Here is a 20,769-nt window from a genome sequence, read left to right on the forward strand (position 1 = left end):
GGTGCAGCCGTCATCGGCGCAGTAGACGCACTCGACATCGCCGCGGGCTCGCTCGTCGTGAGAGAGGGGCCGCACGCGCACAACCACCTGGATGCTCTCGGAGCCGCCTGCTGGCGAGCTCGAAGATGGCCCCGGCCGAGAGTGGCCGTATGGGCTCGCCGAACGCGAAGGCGCAGCGGAGAGCGGGCTCTCGGAGCCAGGGGCGAATGCCCGTGCGCTGGGCGGCGAAATCATGCCATTGGGGACCGAGGTGGGCAGGAGCCCTCCCCGGCCCATTTCTGCGACGCACCGCGCGCGAGCGTTTATCGTTACACTAGCAGACCTGGCGCGCACACCACGCGCGAGCCGATTTGTTTTTCTGATGTCTTGGAGGAGAGACAGTATCGGGTAATGAATTTTTATCTACATATCACTCTGAATCATCCCAGAGTGGTTCAATAACATGCCGCCTCTCGAGCGGAGCAGTATCGCCACGTGCGCGGAAGTTGCGCTTGTAGTTGTCCCACTGGTCATTCTGCTCCTCAATCAAGGCTGCCGGTGAGCTCCTTGCATGTGTGCTCCCTGTACCACCGCGCGCGGTGCCGATGATATGCTTTCTGCCCGTGCTCACCGAGGTCGTACTCGGAGCGCTCCGGTGGCCATTTGCCCTAGGTGAGGAGGCGGAGGAGGTGAGAGGCGGAGGAGGTGAGGAGGCGGAGGAGGTGAGGAGGCGAAGGAGGTGAGGAGGCGGAGGAGGTGAGGAGGCGGAGGAGGTGAGAGGCGGGGCTCACCTTCTCGGTGTCCTCGCGCGAGGGCCGGTGAGGCCGGCGAGATTCGTTGCGTGGCTTGCGTCTTGCGAGATACGGTTCGCGCCCAAACAAGTTTGGACGCTCTGGGACGCGCCGCAAAATCAAGAAAGCCGATGGAAAGGGGGCTACTGGGGCGGCCAAATTCACACCTCGCGGGACTACTTATGTTTTCGTAAACGTAGTCGTGGCCCCCCGCTACGTCGCACGACTGCGACTGGGTAGCGGGGGGCTATAAACTACACCTGCATCAGCCTGGCCTACACGGCGAGCGGCAAGAGTCTAACAGTGGGCATTTCGATTGCGGGCTTCTTCGAGGTAGATGCCACGGCCCTCTCTTTGGCATCAAGGGGATGAAAGTAAACGCTCTTGGAGCACTTGGAGTGCAGTCAGTAACCTCACATCCAGGGCCGGGGAGCTGAGAAGTAAAGAAATCGTACTGAGAGTCGCCGTCCAGCGCGACCGACATCGGCGGCGCGGGGTCGCCACCGGCGGCGAGGGGAGCGGCGTCGAGGGGGTCGGCCGACGGCGGCGAGGAGGCTGTGGTTCTGTGTACATCACATTGACACACACGTACACTAGCTAGCACGTACAGCAAGCTACGACGGCATATGCATATGTGCATTGGCATAGACAGAGACAAGATGCAGAGACAGTGGCCCACTGGAGGGTAGAGACAGGGGCATGGGCAGAGGCAGATACATACCAGGTCAGAGACAGAAACAGGGACAGGCCGACGACCAGCCTAAAGCCGTAGCTCGCCTCCGCCTCGCCTTCACCGACCTCGGCCAGCGCGCTGCTGCTCGCACACGCGCGCTCTACACAGCCGTTGGCACACGTGGGTAAAACATGTTGACGCCCTGGTCCGAGTACGAGGCGGGCGGAAGCGGCTTGTTTGGCCCCGGCTGCGCGATGCTTGCGGGGTCGGCTGCAATCGCAGTCGCGCAGATGGAGTACAGGTCCATGTCCTTGAAGCGCGCCCAGACGTCCCTCGGCACCTTCCGGAGGCAGTCCTGCTCCCGCACGCCGATGTTATAGACGAGCGTCGACACCATCCGAAACATGCTCTGCGTCATGAACGAGCGCTCCGGGTCGTACTCGCCCTTCACCGGAGCATTGTATCCCACGTAGAGGTCGATATCGTCCGGGTGCTCGTAGACGGCGGCGAGCTTGGCGTCCCACGGTGCGGCAAACTGGTCGAAGCTGGTGATGGGAGGGAGGTGGATTGCTGCGCGCACCTGGTTGAACGACCCCACGCGCTGCCCGCGGCTGCGCTCGACAACCTTCATCTCAAAGTTGAGGAGGTAGGAGGGGGTGTTGCCGAGGGTCTGGAGCGAGGATGGCGCGACTTGCGCCGCGTGCAAAAGCTCGCGCAGCGTCGGGCCCGTCGCGGCGTCGGTCCAGTTGCCGGGCTTGGCGATCCACTTCTCGGAATACGACCCGAGCGGGCCGAGCTCCTCTGGCGGCATGGCGTGCCACATGTACGACGTTTCGTACTCGAGACCCGCCGAGGCGCCCGTGAACAAGTCGCCTGTCAGATGCTTGGCCACGTTCAGGCCGGCGACCATCGGCGAGTAGCGGTTGAGCGGAACGTTGAGGGCCGCGACCTGAGCGTTGACCTCGCGCACAGTGCCGCCGTTGAGGAAGCCGACGTACTCGCGACGGACCACCTGAAAGAAGAGGAAGGTGAGGAGCTGCTTCGTGCTCTCGAAGATCCGGGGCCCGTCAAACTCGGGGTGCATCTTGCGAATCTCGACCGCCAGCACGTTGTGCACCGACTGGGCGCAAGAGAGCATGAAGTACATCCCCACGTGCACGTTCGTGTGGTTGCTGCCCGAAGCCCAGACGTTGGCTTTGAGCTTGCCGAACTTCAACGGCGGGCGTGAGAGGGGCGTGAGAGGGGGAGCGGCGGGCGTGAGACAGAGACAGAGACAGAGACAGAGACAGAGACAGAGACAGAGTCGAGGGGCGTGAGAGGGAGGGGGAGCGGCGGGCGTGAGAGGGGCGTGAGAGGGGTATGAGAGGGGCGAGGAGGTGGGCGAGCGAACACGGGCGAGCGTGTGGCGTGTGTGAGGGTGAGGCATGCCTTGAGCGTGTCGCTAGACTCCGGGGAGAAGGGGCCATTGTCGGCGTCCATGTATCGCAGCGGCCTGCCCGAGGAGTTGACGCGGACGGTGCCATCCTCCTTGTTCATCAGAAAGGCCTGCTGCTCCTTGGTTTGCCCGTACACGAACCCCATGTCGAAGTCGCCCGAGAAGTTGCGGGTGTAGTGCTCGCCGTCGGTCAGCACGCCGGACTGGAACCAAGTGGCGATGAAGAAATTGACCGTCCACATGGCGAGCACATTCGTGCGCGGGTTCTGCGGGGCCGGCCCGGCCGGCCACAGCGGCGGAGAGTCTCCCGTGGGCGGGACGCCGGGGCCCGTCACGCCAGCCTCCTCCAAGCACTGCGCCCACGGCGCGGCGTTCTCACTCTCGGGGTCGCCTCGATCAAACAGAGTCTTGACCTTCTCCGGCGCTGGGAGCCGCCCGCCATCCCCTGCCCGCTCAGGCGTGCGCGCGCCGCGGGTCCAGTCGAACCACTCCTCCTTCGCCTACGGCCAAAGACGAGGCACATCGGAGCGACGCTGCTCGACCGCGACGGCATCATCACGACCTAGCACGCACCAGCTTGTTTAGCGTGTAGACCCACGGCGTGATAGCGGGCCAGCTGGGGTTCGCAGTCAGCGGGTACCAGAAACGGCCAGCGGCGAGCACGCCGGTGTACATGGTCAAGTAAGGCATGTAACGTGCAGAGACGTGGTGGATGAGGGATGGCGGTATCACGAGGGTGAAGAAGTCCCAGAGCCGGTCGTTTGGATCGCCGCAACAGCACGCGCACTTTATTACGGCGTCGCAAATCAGCGTCACCGGCGTGCAGCAGAAAAGTCCACCCGGGCAGCAGCCAGCGGCGCAGGCAATGCCGACCGGCAACTCGAAGAGGCAGTTCATGCAGCAGCAGCACGCCGCATCGCACGGGCGACACAGAGAAGGGCAGCTATCAGGCGGGTAGTGCGAGTACTCTTCCTGGCGCGTCATCTCCGCCTGCTTGGGCGCCTCTATGCGACGCTCCTCCCGCTTCTGCTTGACGTAGCCCGCGGGCGGACGCGGGACATTTGGTCGCGCGATCACCATCGCGCGCGGCCGCGCCGTTTATAGTCGATAGTTCGATAGTTCGAGCGCGTCCGAGAGGGTGTTTTGGATCTGCGAGGGCGCAGGCGGCGGCGGCGCGGGGCGAGCGTCAGCAGCATAAAATGGGATGAGCACGGCGCGGGCTTGTTTTGGGGGTCGCGGGGGCGCAGTAGGCACGGAGGCGACCCGCGGCTCAGCAGCGCTCCGACCGCGATCCGATTGTGCCAGATTCGCCTCGATACTCGGATCGATCCGCTCGCACGGCGGTCGCAGCACGGCGTGCAGCCAGGCACGGGCTCGCTGCAGTGGTGGTTGTGGGGCGAGGCGAGAGGGCACGCGCGGGGGCAGCTCTCATCTCGCGCCGCGTCGCGCCGGGCGAGGGGCGAGGCGAGAGGCAATCACCGCGTACCGGGTAGGCGCGGATGCAACCGTGTTGTGATGGCTCGTGATGTGCCCCACTCGAGTAGCCGATCCCCTTCCTGCCCCGGGTGTGAAACCCACACTGCCTCTCACAGCAGACTGGCTCGGACTGGCACTACAAAAGCCCCTTATGACTGGCGTACTCTTCCGGCTGACCCCCCCCCCCCACCAATCCTCCCCGCCCGGGCTCTGGCTCCTCCTCCTTCGCTAGCGCCCTCGCCCCCCGCCGGCGGTGATTCCGTGCCCCCTCCCCGCCCCCCGTTTACAACCAAACTCCCTCGCACGACACCGGGCATAAGAAGCGGCGCAACGAGCTGGCTGCTGCCGACAAACACTGCAGTTGTATTTGCTACCTCACGCGCTCCGTCGCCACCTTAATTAATAACACCTTGAGCTCTCTGCCCCTCGAGCCCGGATCGGCTGCCACCAGCACTCGAGATGGCCGGACTACCGATCGTCATCCCCCCCTACATCCCCTTTTGCTCGCTCTGCATCCCTGCGCGTGGCTATGCTGTGTGTGTGCGGTCCCTCGAAGGGTAGGTAGGCCAGCCGGGCATCGATGGACGACATGGATGTCAGCAAGCAGTGAGCGGGGGCAGGGGCGGCTCAGGATCACAGACATCCCTCTCAGGATCACAGCACTGGCGGGGGCGCGCCTCAGGATCAAGCACCCACGGCAGGGTCTGTGGGGATCAGCAGACCTTGAGGGGGCGCGCTGAGGATCATAGGCCTGAGAGGGGTGCTGTCAAGATCACAGGGCTGCAAAGGGTGGCACTCGAGATCAGAGCGCCAAAATAGGTGCAATACAGATCAGCGGCCGTAAGTGGGCGCAATACAGATCACGAGCGCCGGAACGGGTGCAATATAGATCATGAGGGTTTTGTGGTCTGTGCGCGGACGGCCCGGGGAGCCTGCGGCGCTATTTTAACCTGCCCCGACAGAGTCTCTCGATACGGCGCGCGGCGGCGCCGCACCCAGCAAGCTGGGACCGCTCCTTACGGACTCGTCGCTGCGCTCCTCAAGGCAAACACGGAGCGCGCTGCGCGTGCGGTCTACGCCGAATACTGCGGCCGCCGTCACGACTGCCATCCTCGGCGGCGCCGAGCGCGCGAGCGGCGCCGATGGCCAGCCCGGCGCCACCTCCCAGCGACAAGCGCATGAGCGACAGGACGCGCATGAGCCGGTCCAGCGCACGTGATTGGGCGCGCGACGGTTTGAGCACGGGGGGGGTCATAACAAACACGGTACAGGATCGAGGTGCACGCTGCCGAAGCAGTGTCGTCCCCCCTCTCCCCGACGGTGATAGCGGTGTGACCGACCGAGCTACAAGAGGAACTTGTTCTGCAGGATCCGGGATAGTCAGACGCACTACCTCACTGGGCCTGAGACCGCCCACGACGTTTCCCATCACCGTCTCGGGTTTGTGGGGATTCGAACCACTCCGGAATGGGCAGGCCCATCGATTGAATCATTGTTTTCCACCTGTGGAGAGAGAGAGAAGGGGGGGGGGGGGTGGGGGGGGGGGGGGGGGGGTTCCTTTCCCTTTTTTTTAAGGGGGCAAGGGCCTTTGGGTTTTTGGGGGGGGGGGGGGGGGCCAAGGGGGGGGGGGGGCCCCCCCCTTTCACGGGGGGTTTTTTTCCCTCGGGAAGGTTTTTAAACCCAAAAAACCGGGGTTTCCAACCCCCCCCCCTTCCGGGGGGAATCCTTTTAAAGGCCCCCTTTGGCCCAGGGGGTTTTTGGAGAAAATTTCCCCCATTTCCGGCCCCGTGATCTGTATTGCGCCCACTTCCGGCCGCTGATCGGTATTGCACCTATTTTGGCGCTCTGATCTCGAGTGCCACCCTTTGCAGCCCTGTGATCTTGACAGCACCCCTCTCAGGCCTATGATCCTCAGCGCGCCCCCTCAAGGTCTGCTGATCCCCACAGACCCTGCCGTGGGTGCTTGATCCTGAGGCACGCCCCCCCGCCCCCGCCGGTGCTGTGATCCTGAGAGGGGTGTCTGTGATCCTGAGAGAGGCTTATCTGCAGTGAGCGTGCGCCTCTTCCCATCCCAGCCCACTCTCTCGCAACATACCACCCTCTCCTTTCCCGCAGCGGCGATCCGGATGGCAGCGTTTCCGAGTCTACCGATATTAGCAAGCACTGACCCCGTGGGGACATGGACGACAACGCGTCGAAGGCGAGCGAGGACATCGCCCCTTCGCCGGCTCGAACACGGCCAAGGGCGAGGAGCGAGGTGTTGGACGGAGAGCTGGTGTGGACGTCTCGTGCTCTGCCACACGAGTGCGCCCTGCGATAAAAAAGCTCTAAAGGGTGGCGAGATATTGGTAGAGTTGGGGGGTGCGTGTTGTCCCCTGTTGTGATGTGAGTGCGTGATCTGTATATCTGGCAGCTGCTGGCCCCCATGGTGCACACATGGACATTGTGCGCCGCTGCCAAGTGAGTGCTGAGCACGCCCTTGGCCTTGCTTGTCGATTCCTTGCATGGGCTCCCAAGGGTGTGGTGGTGGGCCCGCGCGCGGGCCATATCGGCACATCTCTCGCGGCCCTACTCTCTCCGAAGAGACGAACTCTCTCTCTCGAGAGTCTCTCGCCTCTCGGTGTGTCAATTTACAATTAAGAATTATTATTTCGGGGGTGGGCAAAACTAGGGGTGCAATTGATTATTGTTTCGGCTCGACGGATGCACTCAGCCGTCACATTCGCTCCACGCGATCCATTGTACCTCCCCACACTCGCTGGTGGCCGCCTCAGCCGCGCCGGCGAGAGAGCGACGAGGTGGGAGCTAATACGACGAGACCTCCGGCCCGCAGGGCGGCCCCCGGTACGGCGCCGAGGCGATGACGAGACCGCTCGGCCACGGCACCTCGCGCAGCTCGACGGCGTTGTCCTCCTGCGCCGCGGCGGAGTAGTAATGGCACGAGCGGCCGGCAAAGTCGTTGTACGGCGGCGTGAGCACGTCAAAGACGGCGGTATCCTGAGGCCAGATCGGGCGCGCAGCTGTGAGCGCTCCGCGCGCGGCGGTTGGGTGTGGGGGGGGAGGCCAGCATGAGGTCTCCTCGAGTGCGACAAACTCGTGGATGTTGCCGCGGAGCGGGTCGAGGCGCAGCGGCGGCGCCGGCGCGCGGACCACGCGCTCCGTCGGCGGCGCGCACCGCATCCGCCTCTCGCCCGTCTGCCTTCCCGCCAGCCGACCGAGGAGCGCGCCTGGCCCGCCGCCGCCGGCCGCGAGCGGCTCACCGGCGTCGTACGAGGTGACGTGAAGCGAGCCATACAGCAGCTGAGAGAGGACGCTCATTCCCGGGTGGTCGTGCAACGGGATCGACGCGCCCGCCGGAAGCACAAAGATGCCAATCGAGAGCGCCGCATCGGCATAGACGTGCATATAGCTTATCCGCGGCGGCCCGGCGCCACGGCGCGGGCGGCTCGGCCCGGGGCGCGCAAGCCCGACACTCTCCGGCGTGAGATCCGCCATCGCCGCGCAAGCGCCGTCCAGGTCTTGCGCACACGCTCGCTGGTAGATGTGCTGCACGAGGGCCGTTGGCGAGGCAGTTGCAGCCGCCGAGGCGGTCCTGACAGATCGGAGGCGCAGTATTGGACGCGAGGGCGAGAGGCCGAGCAGGACGCTCAGCAGAGCCATTTTCGAGAGCTAAACGCGGAAAAAGCAGAAAAAATTATGTTGTCACTGTCCGTTTTGCTGTTCACAGCTAGGGACGAACCAGCTGCTCGCCGGCAACTTCGCGGTGATGAAGGGGCTGCCGCGCGAGGAGGCGGGCATCTCGGACAATCTCGGCGCATCTCGGCGCATCTCGGCGCATCTCGGCGCATTTTGGCGCATCTCGGCGCGTATCGAGCAGGCGCTCGTCTTCTTCCGCGACGTGACCACGTTCCGCACCCTGCTCGCGGTGCTGGTGGGCCATGGCGCCGCTGTTGCCGCGCGTGGTCGCCGAGCTGGTCGGGCCGCTCGAGCTGCTCGAGTTCGGGGGCCACTTCGTCTTGCTCGGCCTCTACACGCTGCTGCATTCGGCGGCCGAGGCGGGCGGCTCGCGCGGCGGCCGCCACAGCGACTTCTTCGTCGTGTCCGCCCTCGTTTGGAAGCGGCCTCGAGGCGGCGGAGGCGGAGGCGGCGGCGGCGGTGGGGAGAGAGGTGGAGGTGGAGGAGGAAGAGACGCCGTGGTGGAGGCGGCCGCCGCGGACGTGGCCGCCGCGGATCGACGACTTTTAAGCAAAAAAAATCCAAGAGAGGGGTTGGAGGGCGGGAGAATCCAAAAAAGCCGTCCAAAAAGCCACAAAAAGCCAGCGAGCCTCCCGTTACGCGATTGCCGCGAAGCGCAGCATGATGCGTGGCCAGCTTGGGAGGCTGCGCCGCTGTCAGAGGCGGCCGCCACTGTGAGGTCTCGAGGGCCGACCGGCCGGGCGAGCATCCGCGCTGCCGACGACGTGCTCGAGGCTGACCTTCAGAGCGACGAGATTCTCGCATGCTTTGAGGAGGCGCTCGGCGAACGGCAGCCAGAGATGGGAACGGATGCTGCAGCAGGGCGAGAGGCGAACGCCGAGAGTAAATCGCGGCGCGGCCGTCGGTTGGGCGCCTGGTAAAACGGCCGCACGTGAACATGGGGCACGGTAATGGATGGGATAGGTAGAGCGGTTTAGTGGTCCGAAGGAATCAAGGCAGGGCAGTGAGCTCGCAGGCTGCTCAGTCGCCGTCGCCGCGTGTCAAGTCAGGACAGAGCTCAGAGGACACGCCCGGCCGCTGCGGCGTCTGTGGCTGAATGAGGTGCAGTGTTCCCGTGTCGGGAGTCGTGGTTGACACTCTGAGTTGACGGGGTCTAGAGTTGATTGTTGCAACTGGGTGAGTGGGTGTGCGCGAGCGGCGCCCACCTACAGTAGCGGGGGACATGGAGATGGCTCCTGACCAACCGAGGTTCATACGAGACCGTGGTAAAAGAATTCTTGGCGCCCTCGCGTGACAAGCGCTCCAATCGCCGAGCCCCTTGCCGACCTCCGTTCAGTGCCTTGCTGTGTGTAGATGCTCTTTCTGCCACTGCTGCTGTTGCAGACCTCGCCACCACCGCCGGCGCTTGCACCTCCGCCTCCGTCCCCGCCGCCGCCGCCGCCGCCGCCATCACCTCCGCCTCCGCCGCCGCCGCCGCCTCCGCCTCCGCCGCCGCCGTCGCCTCCGATCCCGACGAATGACACCTCTACTGGCCAGACCTGGAAGTTGAACGAAACGTCGCCACCCCCAACGCCGCCCCCCGAAGCCGAAGCGCAAGCGTGGCAGGCGCAAGTCCGCGCCCGCAGCGGAGGGAAGAACCAATGCGGTTGCAAAGGAGACAAACCGTACTGCAACACGCAAGGCATCGGCACCAGCTGCACCAATGGCAAGGATGGCGCGCGCTGTTCAGACACCCACGAATGCGCCTCCGAAACATGCCACTTTAATGACTTCCCAAAAACATACGGCCAGTCCAACGACTGCTACGTCTGCACAAAAGCCGGCGTGAACAAGTGCAAAAAGTTCAACGATGTCTGCGCAAAAACCGGCGAGAAGTGCAGCACCACTGCGACTGAAATGAACGACGTGACACAGGCCTGCTGCAACGGCTATTGCGTGTCCTTGTGCACCAATTGCGATCCGCGATACGTCAATCACTTCTGCTATGCTCACCCGCCGCCAAGCCCGCCGCCTTCCCCGCTTCCGACCCCCCCACCCCCTCCGCCCGCACCGCCCCCTCCCTCGCCTCCCGCGTCGTGCAGCCAGATCAATTGCGATCTGCCCCCAGGGCTTTGCAGCTGGACGGCCTCGGAGGCACCTGCGACCGTCACCTCTGGGCTCACTTTTTGGGACCCGCCCGACTCGTCCGAGCGGATGCAGCTCTGGGGGGATTGGAACGCGAAGTGCGGCGACAGCTTCTGGGCGACATCTTTTGACTGGGGTGCCATCGCCGCGCCCTCTGCAGTGACAGTTTGCACGGGAAGCATGTGCGCTGCAAGTTCGATAAAGGCGGCTTGCGATTATGATACCTGCTCCGATCCCTCTGCGGGCTGCAATTTCGACTTCAACATGTACGCAACCATACTCGTGTATTCCTCTCAGCTTCGTGTCGCCACAGTAGTGGAGGGGCTACCCGCTGGGGCGTCACGCGAGCAGCTGGGCGAGGCGCGCGAGCAACTGGGCGACGTGATCGACGGCCTGAACGCATACAAGGTGGCGCTGATGAACCAGATGAACCAAATCGCACACGCCCAACCAGAGTACAGCGCAGCGGGCCTGATCGGCACTCAGATCGCGACAGTTTCCTGGGCAAGTAACGCCCTCAGTGTGGCGTCTGGAGGCATCATGATGGGCAACTTTTCCGGCTTCGTTCCCGCGTTCAACCTCAACTTCTATCAAGAGAGGCTCGAGTCGTACTTCACCGAGTTCCAGGAGCTCCTTTTTTGTATGCAACGTATGGAAAAAATCCAGGACATCAACAACTTTCTAGTCACGAAGAATGCCATTGATGCATCTGTCACGACGAGTACTACGCAGGTCAGCATGGAGCAAACCATAGCTACCATCGAGAGCGCAGCAAGCGGCATGTCTGCGGCCCTCGTTGCGATGAGGCGCCTGAATGAGACCATCTACCAAGCCGGAGTCGACTTTCAGGAGTCGCTCGACGAGTACTACGCGCAAAAAAGGCGGGAGGCCATCTGGAACCTTGTGTTTGCTGTCGCGAACCTGGCCACCGCCTCTCGTGTCCCTATTGGGATGTTCAACGACAAGTGGAGTTTGAAATCGGGCGGCGATGTGGTGAGTCAGGCGTTGTGGGCAGGCGAGCAGTTCGCGAACAATGCCAAGACCATGGGGTCTGCAGCCTCGGCACTCGTATCGGCCAACGGCGACAAAGATGCGGACAAGAAGTTTCCCTCGAGTACCGCCGTCACATTGACAAATGGAGTGTTGACGGACCTCAAGGAGAGCGACGTGCCGGTCCCGGACGACATCCCAAAGGGCAAGGAGATGGCAGCACTCCAAGCGGCGCTCGACAACCTCAACGAGGCATATAATTTGCTCTATTTCCCGCAGGGTCCCATTATAGCATCGTCATGAAACGCGTCAGCCTACTGCCGCGGTAGGTGCTGCCGACGATGGGCTGGGGCTTCTGGACGGAGTACTACGCCAACATGAAGGAGTCCTACAACGAGTATCTGTACGCAAGCCCTTGAGTGAGCGAACAAGCCCTAGCTACGCAGTCCTGTCACGCCCTCCCCCGCCGCACGCAGCACGGGCTACAGCACGTCCATCAACGCTGCGGCCCAACACATCATCGATTTGATCGACGCGCAGAAGGACTACGGGAACGACTACGTCAATCAAGGGATGCGCTACGTTGGAGGCTTGCAGCAGTACCTCATCGATGCACAGACGCTTGACATCTACACACAAGCGAACGATGCGCTCGCCGCCGCCTACGATGATTTGGTCCCGGACGGCTACCTTCCTCTTCAGCAGAGCACGCAGGCGGTCCAGATCACAAGCCTAGGATTGCAGATGCAGGCCGTCGTGGTGCAGCTCTGCCAGAGCTACTCCTACCAAACCACCGGACTCTTTCAGCGTTGTGTGGCGGGGAGCACCGCGACCGAGAACTCACTTCACAACCTCTGCTACAACACCGCGGTTGGGGTTCTCCCATCCTTGGCTCCGCTGGATTATGATGTCTGCGGCTCAACTGTAGAATTCATGACAGCGGCCAAGGAGTACCTGGAACCGTTCAGTGAGATGAATGACTGGGCGCGGGAGGTGAACTGCTACGTGAACGAGAACCTCTGGGGTGGCAAGAACGATGTTGTCGAGGCGATTAACTACCCCTTCGTTGCGCTCAAGCTCGAGGTGTACAATGCCACCTGCGACCGCTCGTCCCCGAACATCACCGTCGAGATGGGATCGTGCATCATCGCAGATTGCCCGTCTTCTGATGACGCCGCGGTGAAGTGTTTCGAACGGTCGAGCACGACGTGCACCGACTACCTTGCCGGTGTCGAATGGGATTTGGCTGATGACGAGACCTGCTGCGAGAGCCGACGCGAGACGTTCAACTGCACCGAGCCACCGGGAGTGCCGCCAACGTACACGGACGGGAAGCTGAGGACGGACGGCTACACGATGCCCTACATTCGACTCGATGACTTTGAACGCTTTGTGGACCCTGATTCGGAGGACTGGGGGAAGCTTGTCATTTCGTGGGACATCGCGTATATTCGAGAAGCGACAGGCCTGACCAGCGATCAGGAAGGGGTGTTCGTGCGTGGCATCGCAGCTTACCTCGAGGGCGCAACTGTTGGGGACACAGTTGAGGACAACGATCAAATCATAGTGACCCTCACGGCGACCGGGGAGATGACCAACCAGGTCAAGATCCCTGACCCAGAGGGGTGCTACGCCGCGTCCTGCCGTTTTGACAACTACCCGTTCTCCGGAGCACCCTCCGGCCAAGCCTACTGCTACACCGCTGACGACGGGCATGAAACGTGCAATGACGATAACACCCTCAAGTACCAAGCCAGATACCGGAACACGAAAGGCGGCCCCGGCACCGGTTGCCAATTTGCAGCGGACGGCCAACCGAAGCCTGTGTTCACCAACGACAAACCGGCCCGCGACAAGCCGAGCGCGTGCGGAAAGCAGGATGCGTGCTTCGACGAATCACTGGAATGCCCCTGCTACTGCACTGGTGAGGAGTACGAGGAGACCTACCAGAATAAGTACTTCATGGGGGACGACCTATCCGGCCCTTACAACTCGGCAGGCCTTTTCTCCAGCTACACCCTTACGGTCACTGGCACTGCCTCGAAGAACGATCCTGGACGCGACGGTCAGCGGCGGTATAATATCAACCTCCACGGCGTCCAGGCTATCCACCTTGGGCTTTGGCTGAAGACGACATCAGCAGCAGACTCGGGCCAATGCGAAAATATTGCGTCTCCAGGGGGCCAGTGCGCACCGCCGCCGCCGCCTTCTTCGGGATGGATGGATGGTTTGATGGGTGGATGGCTCTGACCTGGCCTGAGGTGATGACGGCGATGCCCGCGCGCGTCGACTCGCGGAGGTCGTGGCGGGCCGTCACATGTAATATTGCCAAGGCCTTCTCCGCCTTCGAGGAGACAGTGTAACATTGCCGAGGCCTTCTCCGCCTCCGAGGAGACAGTGTAACATTGCCGAGGCCTTCTCCGCCTCCGAGGAGACAGTGTAGTATCGACAGGGCCTTCTCCGCCTTCGAGGAGACAGTGTAGTATCGACAAGGCCTTCTCCGCCTTCGAGGAGACAGTGTAGTATCGACAAGGCCTTCTCCGCCTTCGAGGAGACAGTGTAAATGAGAAATGCGCGCGCTGGCTACGATTTTCTGCCCGTGATATAATAAACGCGCAAAGTCGAGCACCCCTCGAGCCCCCTGCACGCTCACCGCAAAAACGGGTGACGATATGTGAATAGCTGCAGCTGCGGCCGCACCACCCGGCGAGACCATCCTCGCGCGCACGGGACGCTACAGGCGCGGGCGCGGGGGTGGAGGGTGCGTATGAGGCGGAGATGATGGAGGCGCTCGCCGCGTGCGACGATTGAGCGCCTCCCTCTCTCTCCGTCCGCCTCTCCGGCAGCGCGCCTGACCGGTCGGTGCGGCCTCCGAGTCGGCGTCTAGCGCGCGCGATAGGTTTTTTGCTCGCCTTCCCTGGGATCCCGTGTTTGCGTGACTGTCTCTCGCTTTGGTGTTTTCTTCTCATAACAAGGTCTGTGGGGAGGGTTGAACAGCGCCCACCATTGTGTGGATTCCGTTCCCAGGGGGTGCTGCGCGTTTGCGCCGCTGTGAGAAGTTCGTCGCCGTCGGAATGTGCAAGCCACCGCTGCTCGACAACCAGGCTACACATGCAGACGAGGCTGACGAGCCAGAGGACCTCCAGACCGCCTCGGAGGACTCCGCTCTGAAGCACCGGCTCGACCTCCAGACGGGCGAAGACGGGCTCTCTGACGAGGAGGCGGCGCGCAGGCTGCTGCAGCATGGGCGGAACGAGCTGCCGGACCTGCGCACGCCCAAGTGGCGTATATTCCTGTCTCACTTCACCGGCATCATGCCCGGCACCATCATTATCGCTATCATCATCGAGGGCCTGCTGCCGCCACCACACCGCCGCCGCCGCCGCCGCCACCGCCGCCGGCCTGCCGCCCGCCGCCGCCGCCGCCGCCTGCCGCCCGCCGCCCGCCGCATCTCCCACCCCGCCGTGCGCACGCGCCCGGCACCTCAATACTCTCGACTCCGCCGCGACCCTCCCCTCCACATCGCCAGTCTCCCTCCCTGCGATCGCCCACAGAGAGAGAGCGACGCCGTCTCTCCTAGCCGTCGCCTGCGCCAGAGAGCCCAGAGACACCGCATACTCTGCGCGCCGCGCAGGAGTGGCCCGACATGAGCACCCTCACCGCGCTCCTCCTCCTCAACGGCTTCGTCGGCTTCTTCGAGGACATGCGCGCCGGCGACGCCGTCGCCGCCCTCAAGGTGCTCACACGAGCTGACCTCTCCCCCACCCCGGTCTGCTATCTGGAGTGATCTGTCGGCGGTCAGTACGACCGATCAGGTTGGAGTTTTCTGATGGTTGGAGGGTCTCCTCGAGATCTCTCCAAATCTGCCCTCTACTCAACCGTACTCATTCGTATGAGCGCCGGAGCCCCGTTTCCGCACTGGCCACTGCTGCGCTGCGCACGGTGCCTCCGGGGGCCCCCGCGCCCCCCCAGAGCGCGACGCCCCCCGAACCAACGGGCCAGACCCTCCCAGAGGGTGCCACAGGGACGCCCAAAACCGCCCACAGCAGCCCCACACGACCCTCATGCCTTAAACTAGTACTCGGCTCTCGGCACAACCGCTCAAAGTTGGCCTCCCCCGGACGAGGTGTTTCACATTAGGGGCACCCTCCGGCAGGCGGCCCTGAGCCCCCTAGGCGGGCCGCCGCTGCTCTAGCGCGCAGCGACCCGATGGGCAAAGGGCCCCTACCCACCCCAGACACCCTCACGCCCTCTCCCCCGGCCCGCCCCGCCCCCGCGGCACCGAGGGCGATTCTGCGCGAGGGGGTCGCTGCTGCGGAGCCGCAGCGGCCGGCGGCGGCGCCGCCAGCGCGGCCGGCGCGGCCGGTGGCGCCGGTAGCGCGAGCAACGGCACCATCGGCGATGGGCTCGGCGATCGCCGATCGGCGAAGGCGCGTTGGGCAGCGCGAGAGGAGAGGTGGCTGCCGGTGCCGCCACGCTCTCCCGACGGCGGGGTCGGCGGGCGCGGCAGCCACTTCTCGCGACCACATGCGGATTTTATTTTGCCCAGTGGTTATGTCCGAGGCGCTGCGCTGGCTCAGAGCGAGTTCGCGCTGCGCTAGGCTCAGACGGCGAGTTTGAGCTGAAAATAAAATCCGCATGGGCGCGGGGACCCCCCAGTGTGCAATCTTTACCGGTACATGTATGAGACTGGTATTTGGCGATATTTTGATTAGTTTTGGAGTGGTATGGTATAGTGGTATGCGAAAGTGGTATGCGGGGTTTTCAGCAGTTGTAGCGGCTGTCGGTGTGGTCCCGGGGGCGAAACCATGCAAAAGTGCGGGTATTACCCGGGTATACCCGGGTTTTTCCAGGTATGCCCGCAAAATACCCGGCATTTTGCCGATTTTGCCGATTTTGCCACCAAGAAGGCACTCCGACTCGCTTTGATTTCCGTGAGGCAACTGGTATCCCGTACCACTTTTTGATTAGTGCAGGCCTTGGGTTTGATTAGCCAAAAACTCCCATACCGGTAAATGCACACTGGGACCCCCCCTCGCCCCTGCTGCTTGCCCATAACACTTTTAATTTTTCCGCTCGCCCCCGCCCCCGCGCCGCATATCGGATATCGCGCCCATCGCCCATGCCGCACACGGCGGGACGGCGGCGCCGCGCGCAACCGCGGCGGGACCACGTCAGAGAGGGCTCTACAACAGCATCAGAGGGCTCTACAACGGCTTGCGGGGCCGTGGGACACTCCCCGCTCTCTCGGCGCTCACCCGCCTCGCCGTCGGAGGGCGGCTCCGCCCGCTGCTCAGGGCGCCGGCTTGGAGTCCGCCACCACCTTGAGCAAGCTCTGCACCGAGGCGGCCCATCCCTCGAGCGAGCCCTGCAGCCGGCCGAGCTGCTCCTTCCCAAACTCGCGCTCGAGGCAGCCCGAGACGACGACGGTGGAGCGCACCTGGTCCATCTTTGCGACGATGAGCCCCGCCGAGATGGTCTCGACCACCCAGTGCTCCACCTCGTCCGCGGAGACGCGGAGCGCCTAAGGAGAGAGAGTGTGTGTGAGCGATATTGTTGCATGTGCTGACGAAGACGCACTCGATTGAGCGGTCGTTTGCCTCGGCGACCGCCGCATACGTGAGCTCCTTGTGCGCGACGCAGAGCGAGGTGAGAGAGAGCAGCCGCATCTTGCGCTCGAGCGAGGCGGTGTCGAGACCCTGCGCCTCGAGGAAGGCCGCGTGGGCCGGCACCGCTGCAAACTCGAGGAAGTCGCGCGCCATCTCGCGCGCGACGATGTCGAGCAGCCTGCGCGGGCCGGGAGAGGCGGGGGCAGGGGGTGACGCGGGGGGGCGGCGGCGAGGGCGCGGGCGCCGCCGCCGCCGCCGCGGCGGCGGCGGGAGCGGCGCGGAGGGGGGGGCGACGAAGGCAGCGGCGGCGGGAGCGGCGGCGGGAGCGGCGGCGGGAGCGAGCCTGGCGAGCGGGGCGAGCTCGGGGTCCGCCTTGAGGGCGGCGGTGACCGGCAGCTGGGCGAGCGTGTCGCAGGTGAGCAGCGCCGGCGAGCGCAGCGTCAGCAGCACGCACTTGACCAGCCGACTGCGCAGCTCGGCGTCCGCCGCGACGTCTTTGGCCGAGTGCAGCGAGAGGTACTTGACGCCGCTCTCGTAGGTGCGGTGCTCGTCCGAGCCGGCGTCGGCGTCGAGCGACGCGTCCAAGATGAGCCCCCACAGCTCTCTCTTCTGCGCCTCCGACAGCTGCCTCGCGCCCACCCAATCCTCGACTGTCGCCACCCGCCGCTCGGCTCCTCCCAGGAGCAGGTCGAGCGAGCCGCCGCCGCAGCGGGCGCAGAAGAGGAGCAGCTTGGAGAGCATCGCGAAGTGGAGCTGCTCCAGCCCGTGCCTGTGGGCGGGCACGGTTGCGGGGCGAGTGTGGCGCCGTCAGCCACGCGGCGAGGGGCGCCAGCGGGCTGGGGCCAGCGCCGCGGGCTGGGGCCGTGGCGCAAGAGGCGGAGTGAGGCGCGCCCGCTGACGAGGCCGTAGAGGGAGAGGAGGAGCGTGCGGCGCAGGGCGGGCCGCTCGTCGGTGGAGGAGGCGAGCTCGTCCGCCAGCGCCTCGATCATCCCCTCGATGAGCCCCCACTTGAGCAGCAGCTGCAGCAGCAGCGTGTAGGCGACCTCAACCTCGCCCTCGTCGGCGCTGCCGAAGCGCTCGCGGATGGCGGCGAGCAGCCGCTCGCCCAGCGCCTTGAACTCACCCTTCTCCTCCAGCGCCACGCACTCCACCTCAAACTCGGACGGCTGCACCGCCTCGGCCGCCGCCTCGGCCTCGGGCGCAGCGTCGCCCTCGGCGGAGGGGGCAGCCTCAGCAGCGGGGGCAGCCTCGGCGGCAGGCGGCGGCGAGATCCAGCGCGCCAGGCCCTCCACGAATGAGAGCGACGCGTTCGTGGCGAAGACTATCGACGACATGGCGGTGGCTCCACCCCTCGCGGCTCGGGAGAGAGCACCGTGCCACCGCTCGACAAAAGAATTGCGGTTAGACTTCGAAACGTGCTGCATAGCGCGTGTGACCTTGTCGCGATAAGAGTGCGACGAAGCGCTATTTCCTGCTCCCGGATCACCACCCGCTTCTCTGTCGCTCTCCTGGCCCAGGCCCATCAGTAGCAGGTCTGAGCTGTCCCAAACCGCACTTATCTCGGGTCTTCAAGCTCACACCGGCTCGTGATGCCACGGAGAGGGCTCCGAGATTGTCCCCGGTGGACCCCATCCGAGCCGATTGCGAGGGCAGTACGGAGGTCATTGTCGGCGCCATCGACTGTGAAATGTCCCGACCCAACAGCCCTCATGCACTAGGCTCATGGATACAGTCATAATATGTAGGCCTTTTCTCCCAATCTTTTGAGCACTAGCCGCAAACGGCGCTTCTTGGCACTTCATCGCGAGGAGCTACCTGACCAACAACTGCTCCGCTGCCTCTGCACAGGTGCTGGCCAGGGTTGTTGGCTGCCCGGCGGTGCCGGAGGACGTCCGGCACTACTGCTGCGCACGCGTGCGCACCTGGCGCGCACACGGTCTCCCGCCGGGAGCGCCCGTAACGCGTAATGAGCAAAGTGGAGGTGCGGGTCTCTGACGCCGTTGGCATTGGGGCATCTCAGGTCCCCAAAGCTCATCACCGACAACATGGGAAACGCGCGAGCCGAGCGGCAAAATTCAGGGTAAACCGCGCGCCGACAGTTTCAATACCGTGCTCCAAATACCGAGTAAACCGTGTCAAAGTTTCAATACCGAGTGATCTCGGGCGGTCTCGAGCGAGATGTCGGACATGGACGAGATCGCGACTCGGTGATCTCGGGCGGTCTCGAGCGAAATGTCGGACACGAACTCGATCGACGTGTGAATGAAGTGATCTGCGTGATCTGTTAGATGTGTGATGACGATCATCACGCCGTCGCGACTTTGTTTGGCGCTCTCTCACAACGCTAGGGAGAGGACTGGCGCACTGACACTAACACAAGTACACAAAAGAAATACAGACGCCGGTTTTCTGTCTAGCACCACACTCCTTCCTTTTCGCCTCTCCTGGTGCGGGATACCACAAAGCGCGCCCTCTGTGCTGCGCGATCGCCGACTGCGTTAGGTTAGGTTAGGCAGGAAGGTGAGAAGAACAGTCTGGCTCGCACTGGACACCAACGCGGTATGGGTGTCCATGACTGGAGAGGCGCTCCAGCCGAGCGTCGGCTGCTTCGGCCCTAGCTTCGGCCTTCTCGCTCAATCGATCGAGCCTCCAAAACCCCAAAACCGCGATGAATCGGCGCGGCAGCGGACTGACGTCAAAGGACGGCCGCGAAAGTGCACGACGACAGAAAACCTCTGTGTTGGCGGTGTGCTCCCCTCCCTCCCTCGTGTCTGTTTTCTTTCTTTCTTTCTTTCTCTTCTCTTTCTTATTTTCCGTTTTCTTTCTGCGGCTCCCCCTGCAGGCGAGTTCATCAGGTCGGCAATGCCCTTCATGCCCTAGCGTAAAAAGAAAATAAGGCACGTAATTAATAGTACCGCGGGTAACTGCAAGGCCAGGAGCTGTCGGCTGAACCTATCAGCATCATGACGGTGATGTTTGAGAGTGGCCCCTGAATATCGGCGTCAAATGGAAGCGCGAAACGACGCCCGTTGAATTCTTTATTAGAGCTGGCCTCACCGGCGCGGGCTCGTCGACGGCCTTACAAGCGGGCGGGCGGAGGAGCGAACGCACACGGTGGCTGGCATGTGGGCCGGAGAGGAGGGCGAGATGTCCATGCTGCCGCCTGGCTCCTTCGAGCAGCAGCAGCAGCAGCTCGGGCACGACGCGCTCGCGGCCGTCTCCTCGGCGGCGGCGATGGCGGGCGTGCCCGACCCGGTAGGCGAGGCGATGGGCGGCATGGTGGGCGCGCTGGGCGACGCGACCGGCGCGGGCGGCGGCGGCATGGGCGGCGGCGGCGGCATGGGCGGGTGGAGCGGCGGCGACCCGCAGGAGCAGTTTTATCACGCCGAGGGCATGCCGCCCGAGGCGTATGGGATGGGCATGCCGCCGCAGGCAATGCCCGAGGGTCCCTGTGTCACGATGGCCGCGCTCTCCATCCGGCAGCCCTTCGCCTCCCTTATCCTGTACGGCGTCAAGCAGCTCGAGGCGCGCACGCGGCCGACGCTCGAGCAAGACAAGACACTTCCTAGACACTACCTAGACACTACCTCGACACTTCGTAGGCGCGCACGCGGCCGACGCTCAAGCAAGTGCAGGGCCCGCTGGCGGTCCACGTCTCCCATAAGGAAGAGCCGTACGACTCGCACCTCGTCTCGATGGCAACTTCTCGGAGCCTTCTCGGAACCGTCTCGGAGCCTTCCGGCCTCAAGCCGCGGGGGGGGGGCGCTTAATAGGCGATTGCGATCCTCCGCCGCCGCTACCCCGACGAGGCCATCTCGCAGCTCTTCCAGCTCCCCGCCGCCATGGCGCAGGGACACGGGTGCGTCGTCGGCATCGTCGACGTCGAGGCGCCGCCTCCCTCCTCCCTCCTCCCTCCTCCCTCCTCCCTCCTCCCTCCTCCCTCCTCCCTCCTCCCTCCTCCCTCCTCCCTCCTCCCTCCTCCCTCCTCCCTCCTCC

General features: G+C 64.0%; 5 protein-coding genes across 5 annotated transcripts in view; 2 read left to right on the forward strand and 3 right to left on the reverse strand.

Moving 5' to 3' along the window:
• Positions 1-1,603: 1,603 nt before the first annotated feature.
• On the reverse strand, positions 1,604-3,958 carry EMIHUDRAFT_455098 (hypothetical protein; the record flags this gene model as incomplete). Its single annotated transcript, XM_005788813.1, has 3 exons — positions 1,604-2,653; positions 2,872-3,378; positions 3,452-3,958. 3 exons carry the CDS (start codon positions 3,956-3,958, stop codon positions 1,604-1,606), a joined length of 2,064 nt encoding a protein of 687 aa, XP_005788870.1.
• A 3,201-nt stretch (positions 3,959-7,159) lies between these two features.
• EMIHUDRAFT_226497 (hypothetical protein) lies at positions 7,160-7,759 on the reverse strand (the record flags this gene model as incomplete). Its single annotated transcript, XM_005788814.1, has 3 exons — positions 7,160-7,351; positions 7,445-7,553; positions 7,626-7,759. The coding sequence occupies 3 exons, from the start codon at positions 7,757-7,759 to the stop codon at positions 7,160-7,162; spliced, it is 435 nt and encodes a 144-aa protein (XP_005788871.1).
• Positions 7,760-14,238: 6,479 nt separating this feature from the next.
• EMIHUDRAFT_226501 (hypothetical protein) lies at positions 14,239-14,994 on the forward strand (the record flags this gene model as incomplete). The annotated part of the gene is made up of 3 exons (XM_005788815.1): positions 14,239-14,444; positions 14,816-14,900; positions 14,980-14,994. The coding sequence occupies 3 exons, from the start codon at positions 14,239-14,241 to the stop codon at positions 14,992-14,994; spliced, it is 306 nt and encodes a 101-aa protein (XP_005788872.1).
• A 1,463-nt stretch (positions 14,995-16,457) lies between these two features.
• EMIHUDRAFT_226502 (hypothetical protein) lies at positions 16,458-18,107 on the reverse strand (the record flags this gene model as incomplete). Its single annotated transcript, XM_005788816.1, has 5 exons — positions 16,458-16,688; positions 16,735-16,926; positions 17,164-17,526; positions 17,673-17,924; positions 18,066-18,107. 5 exons carry the CDS (start codon positions 18,105-18,107, stop codon positions 16,458-16,460), a joined length of 1,080 nt encoding a protein of 359 aa, XP_005788873.1.
• A 1,819-nt stretch (positions 18,108-19,926) lies between these two features.
• The window catches only part of EMIHUDRAFT_226503 (hypothetical protein), a gene marked incomplete at both ends in the record, with an annotated part of 2,511 nt that continues 1,668 nt past the window's right edge, over positions 19,927-20,769 (forward strand). The window contains 4 exons of the mRNA XM_005788817.1: positions 19,927-20,052; positions 20,143-20,283; positions 20,376-20,462; positions 20,547-20,654. Of these exons, the coding sequence (XP_005788874.1) occupies positions 19,927-20,052; positions 20,143-20,283; positions 20,376-20,462; positions 20,547-20,654 (462 nt within the window). The remainder of the gene's footprint in view (positions 20,053-20,142; positions 20,284-20,375; positions 20,463-20,546; positions 20,655-20,769) is intronic.

Source organism: Emiliania huxleyi (genome assembly GCF_000372725.1).
Source record: "Emiliania huxleyi CCMP1516 chromosome Unknown EMIHUscaffold_132, whole genome shotgun sequence".
Taxonomy (NCBI): Eukaryota; Haptophyta; order Isochrysidales; family Noelaerhabdaceae; genus Emiliania; species Emiliania huxleyi.